General features: G+C 33.2%; 1 protein-coding gene across 1 annotated transcript; it reads right to left on the reverse strand.

Moving 5' to 3' along the window:
- Positions 1-4,895: 4,895 nt before the first annotated feature.
- On the reverse strand, positions 4,896-5,420 carry LOC107025057. The gene has a single exon (XM_027918503.1). The coding sequence runs from the start codon at positions 5,418-5,420 to the stop codon at positions 4,896-4,898; it is 525 nt and encodes a 174-aa protein (XP_027774304.1).
- Positions 5,421-6,606: the final 1,186 nt, after the last annotated feature.

A 6,606-nucleotide genomic window follows, 5' to 3' on the forward strand; every position in this document is an offset into this window, starting at 1 on the left:
GATATATATATATATATATATATATATATATATATATATATATATATATATGCCTAAATGATCAAAAAAAAAAAATTTCTTAAATTTTAGAAAATTTTCTCTATTTTTAAATCATCAATTACTATTAATTATTAATCATAAATTATACATTCCTAAAATACATAATTTCAAAAGGCTATTTCCTATAATTAACATTTACTTTTTCATAATTAATTTGATTAATTACGAAAAAAATGGTTACATAATTTCATTAAAAACAACATTCATTTAATTGTAACTTTAATGAAAAAGATAATGCAACATTTTAGAATTTTACTATATAATGTAAACCTTTTAGAATTCAACCACATTTCCTCTACTTTTCTTTGTATACTACTTTATCATTATTTCAATTTGGTCATTTTATATATCTTCCTTTAATCTCTTTTTATTTAGTATTGCAACATTTTATTTTTATCTTCAATTTTTATTTTTTATTTACCTCAAGCAATGAATTTTGGTTTATATATCTTATGAAAATAACATTTTCATTATATGTTAATCATTTGCAGGTTTCACAACATATTATCTCTTTATTTATTTTTTCAGAGGAGTTAAAACATGAACAAGTGCAACTAGTTCTCTTACCATGTTTTTGGTTGGTCTTCAAATTTTGTGAAACAAATTTACTATTTAATTTTTCTCACAAATATTTTCTAAATCTATTCATTGACTTTTCATCATTGATTGTTGATAATGTTTATAGATTATAGTTCTTGGTGAATACTCAAAAACGTTTAAAAGGATAAAGTCAAATAATAAATATGTGAGAAACAATAACGTAATCAAATATTTAAAAGATAAATAAGAGTTACAAAAAGTATATAAAAGTAGAATTTAAGAAAATAATGTTTTGTAAATTTACAGAAATAAAATAAAAATTTTAAAGTAAATATTATCAAATAAAATGAAATTCACGCAAGAAACATATAAATACAATCTGAAATATTTAAAAACCGCGTATAGCACTGCCAAATTCACTGATGTTAGTAATAATAATGAGATATGAGGCTTATAATTGTGTTCCTCCCCTTACATATATCTATATATGAGAACAGACAATCAACACTAACCTAGAGAGACAAAATTGTCGGTTACTAGGTAATATATCATAAATATAGGAAAAGAAAAATCATAACTGCAATTATCCTTATTAATTTCAATTTTATTTTATTTTTAAAAATAAAGTGTCACACCCCTTTAATGGTTTAAACAGATGGGAAATTTAACAACTTCAATACATGTTGCAATCCATTCTCACATTATCATGACATAAAACTAATATAAAATAAAATTAAGTATTACGTCTTGTGGAAATTATTTCACGAAAAGAAAGAATTTAGGAACCACGAACTTGAAACCTCCTACTTCACTATTTTTTAGTTGTATTTTTTTTTTGTGCGTGTGTTCTTCAAAAAAAAAAATGAAAGGTTTTCTTTTGTTATTTCCTCTTTTTCTTTTTCCCTCCTTTCCCTTTTTGTTTTCTTTTTTCTTTTCTCATTCATCTTGTTCTCTTTTTTTTTTCTTTTGCTGATTTTCTTTTTCTTCCTTTCCTTTCTCTTTTTCTTTCCTCTTCTCCCTTTTTTCTGATTCTTTTCGTTCCTCCTCTTCTCTTTTTTTTTGTTATGTAATTTTTTTATAATAAGGGGGGGTTGTGGGTTAGTTTTTGATGGTTTTTCATGGGAGGTGGGGGTAGTGTAATGGTATCTGGGAATGTGGTAGTGGATAGTGGTTAGGTGGGGCAATGGGTGGGTTATTATTATTAATTTTTATTGTTAATAAATAATAATAATAATAATAATAATAATAATAATAATAATAATAATAATAATAACTAGTTATTTTGGCATTAATAAAAAACTATGAAATAGCTAAATCAAAAATATAATTAAGAAAATATTAAAATCAATAATTTATTTGTTAAATTTGAATAAAAAAATAAAAAATAAAAATACAAATGTAACTTAAAGGGTAACTCTATTTTTGTTGTTTTCAAATCTTTTAAAATAAACTTACTAAATAAAATATCTACTTTATATTTTTTTTAAAAAAATATTTAAGCTCTAAAAAAGGGTATAAAACTTAAATTCGGTCAAAATTACGTGTCTACAGTTTGCCCCTCTTTGACTGGAAACACGAAGAGTTTTCAGACAAAGAAGTAGACAAAGTGACAAGTTTTGACCGAACTCTTATTTGAAAGACCAAAATTTATGCGACCGAGTCCTTGTTTTGGACAGCCTACATATCCCAGGTTATAAGGGAATCAGGTCACGTGTAGTTCAAGGAGATGAGATGATGAGTTGGAGTTAAGTGAGGTTCCATCGAGGCTCTAGATCGCGACTCTAAAAAAAATATAAAATTGAAAAGCTAATAGTGAAAAGAAAAACAAATGTACAAACTTCTATCCATGCAGCTTTTCTTGAATCTTGACTTTAAGATATCACCTTGATTTTTGGGTGAATATCTTAGCTTTGAATGGGAATGGAGGCTGAACTTTCCACTTAGGCGGAACTTTTGACATTCTTCAAAATTGACAATTTGAAAAGTGCTCTTGAATAGCTGCGTGTTTTCTTGATCAAAAGTTGACTAGTAAAAGATGTGAGGAAGTCAGGCTGCTACATGCATTGAAGAAGCTAATTCTAACCCTCATTGAATTGATTATTCTAAAAAAATTGAAACTTTGTTCTTGAATTTCAAATTCATGTCTCGCTTGAGGAAACCTGAAAACCACCACAAACAAAAAATAAATAAAATTTTTGCCCCAGTTTTCACTGGAAAAAACTTTGTGAGTTATTAGCAAATATAAATATAAAACATAAACTCCAACTAGGAAGTGTTTATTTTAGGAGAAAATAAAATTAAAAATCTAGACTAGGAAGTGTTATCCTATGAGAAAGTAATCTAATCCCATTACTCAGGAGGGTTCTGCTAGTCCCATTATCCAGGAGGGTCCTGCTAGTCCCGTTATCCAGGGGGGTCTTGCTAATCCCATTATCCAGGAGGGTCCTATTATTCCCATTATACAGGAGGGTCCTGCTAATCCCATTATCCAGGAGGGTCCTGCTAGTCCCGTTATCCAGGAGGGCCCTGCTAATCCCATTATCCAAGGGGGTCCTGCTAGTCCATTATCCGGGAGGGTCCTGCTAGTCCCATTGTCCGGGAGGGTCCTGCTAGTCCCATTATCCAGGAGGGTCCTGCTAGTCCCATTATCCAGGATGGTCCTGCTAATCCCATTATCTAGGAGGGTCCTGCTAGTCCCATTACCTAGGAGGCTCCTGCTAATTCCATTATCCAGGAGGGTCCTGTTAGTCCCATTATCCAGGAGGGTCCTGCTAATAAAATTTTCAACAAACTAATAATACCAACGAAACATTATGAATGCTATCTTCATTATTTGGCAGTTCCTTCAAGGAGAAATAATAATAATAATAATAATAATAATAATAATAATAATAATAATAATAATAATAATAATAATAATAAATAATAATAATAATAAAATAAATATTCCAACATTCAGGTAATTGCTATTTTGATAAATATTAGCCAACTTTCATTTAATATTCCACAAGTCTTCGTTTTAGGGTTTCCATTTCGCTCGCTGTAGACTAGGTTGAACATTTAGGTTCCTCGAATCTTCAATCTTGAAACGACTTGTGTCCCTGCTTCAACAAAGAAAATTCGTGAGTTTGAAAAGGTAATGGTTGGTTTGTGGTTCCATCTTTCGACAAGGGTGGCTCAAACACTTGTCACGCTTTGGTTGTTTCCAACGGTTAATACTTCTTATTGATTGATTGTACTTTCATCCAAATTTGCTTATTTTGGGACCTAAATCGATTATCTTTATCTCACAACACTTATTGTTTAGCCTTCATAGAATCAGAGAATTTTCGAATTCAACACTTGAAGATAGATTATAACGCAGTAGCCTGATGCTCCGCCTAGTACCATTTAGAGACTTGCTAGCGAGGCTTGAAATTCCTTCCTAGTTTTTTGACAGAGACTCGACTCAAATACATACCAAAAAAAGTGATGAAAAGTATAAGAAAATTACGAACTATACGAGAATAAAAGAAAAGATTCGATGAAGACTTTTTTTTAGTAAGAGGAAGAAAGAAAAAATTATCTGAGTGTGGGAGCCGAGTCTACTGATCATGCCATGCAATTTGAATTGATTTCCAGACTTGGCTATCCAATCTATTCATCAACCATTATTGATCATTCAATCTTGATGTGGAATCCCGACACTTAATGAAGCCATAAATAATTTTGAACCCTTATACACTTTGTGATATTCACGAAGGTCTTTGCCGCTAAAACTCTATCATGTTAATTGCTCCAGCTCACGTCCGCTTTATGGTGCATGTCAGAATTTTCACCAATAAGACTCTCTTATATTCAACTCATTTTCGCCTTACGGTGCCCACTTAGGTTTTCACCAATAAGACTCTCTTGTTTTTATTTCTTTTTACTCACATTTGTCTTATGGTGCCCATTCAGGATTTTTACCTACCCTTAACCAACTTACTCTGGAAATTTCAAGGGTTGATGCAAAGACTTTTTTTTTTTGACTTTAGATGATGGGGTTGATTTTGAGCTTTGAGATGAGGGACCAAATGAATAAACAAACGACTTTTGCCCCAGTATACTACAATATGAATTTTTCGATTTGTATTTGGTTGAACCGAACCCAACATTAGGGCTGCCTACATATCTTGCCGAAACAAGAATCAGGTCGAACGTAGTTCAGGCAATTTGTGTTTTTTTTTTAAAAAAAGTCAAGAAAATAGCATAACCAAGAGATTCCATTGAATCAACCCTTGAAATGTCGAGCCCAAACATAAGGGTTTCTTATGTCAAAACTCAAACCATATGTAATATCTTTTCACAGCATCAGCATTGACGACCGTTTCTGTCACTTTGCCTTCTATATCTGCTAAGTAAAGAGCACCATTAGGTAATACTCTTTTAACAACAAATGGTCCTCTCCAATTTGGAGAAATTTTGCCTTTGATTTTGGCATGATGTGGCAAAATGCGTCTCAACACTAATTGACCCTCTTTAAAATGTCTGGGACGCACCTTTTTGTTGTATGCTCGTGTCATTCTTTTCTGATATAATTGTCCATGACATAGTGATGTCAGACGCTTCTCATCAATTAAACTTAATTGCTCTAACCGAGTTTTGATCCACTCATCATCATCAATTTCAGCCTCCACAAAAATTCGTAAAGATGGGATCTCAATCTCTGCAGGTATAACTGCCTCAGTCCCGTATACCAGTGAATATGGGGTAGCGCCCACTGACGTACGGACTGTAGTGCGATAACCCAACAAAGCAAAAGGCAACTTTTCATGCCATTGTCGAGAACTTTGCACCATCTTATGAAGTATCTTTTTTATATTTTTGTTAGCAGCTTCTACAGCCCCGTTTGCCTTTGGGCGATACGGAGTTGAATTTCGATGCTCAGTCTTAAATCGGTATCATACCTCTTGCATTAAGTGGCTGTTGAGATTTGCGGCGTTATCAGTTATAATCACCTTTGGAATACCAAACCGGCAGATAATGTTGAAATGGATGAAATCCACCACGACCTTCTTGGTCACTGACTTGAAAGTTACTGCTTCCACCCACTTTGTAAAATAATCAATGGCTACCAAGATTAGCCTGTGACCATTCGATGCTTTTGGTTCTATCGGTCCAATCACATCCATTCCCCATGCCACGAAAGGCCATGGAGCAGACATTGCATGCAACTCAGAAGGGGGAGAATGTATCAAATCACCGTGTATTTTGACATTTACGAACAAATCGTATGGAATCCCGCTCCATGGTGAGCCAATAATATCCTGCTCGAAGTATCTTCTTGGCTAGAACATATCCATTCATATGAGGTCCACAAACTCCTGAGTGTACTTCAATCATGATTATGGAAGCCTCTTGAGCATTTACACACCTTAGAAGACCTAAATATGGTGTCTTCTTGTACAGTATGCCTCTGCTTAAGAAAAAACCCCTTGATAGTCATCGAATAGTCCTTTTTTGATTACTGGTTACATCCGACGGACATTCTCCAGACTGAAGATATGTTTTGATATCATAAAACCAAGGCTTACCATCAAATTCCTCCTCAGTCATGTTGCAATAAGCATGTTGATCACGAACTTGTATGTATAAAGGGTCGATATGAGTGTCATCAGGGTGTTGGAGCATCGAAGATAAAGTGGCCAATGCATCTGCAATCTCATTGTGCACTCTGGGAATGTGTCTAACCTTTATCGACACGAATTGTTGACAAATACCTTGTAAACAATGTTGATATGGTATAAGCTTTGGGTCTCGAGTTTCCCATTCTCCTTGAATTTGATGAACTAGTAAGTCTGAGTCTCCTAACACTAACAATTCTTGGATGCCCATGTCAACAGCTAACCTCAGACCCAAAATGCACGCTTCGTACTCAGACATATTATTAGTACAATAGAATCTAAGTTGGGCTGATATAGGGTAATATTCCCCTGATTCAGACATAAGAACAACTCCTATTCCAACTCATTTCCTGTTAGGGGC

This window comes from Solanum pennellii, chromosome 7, assembly GCF_001406875.1.
Source record: "Solanum pennellii chromosome 7, SPENNV200".
NCBI lineage: Eukaryota > Viridiplantae > Streptophyta > Magnoliopsida > Solanales > Solanaceae > Solanum > Solanum pennellii.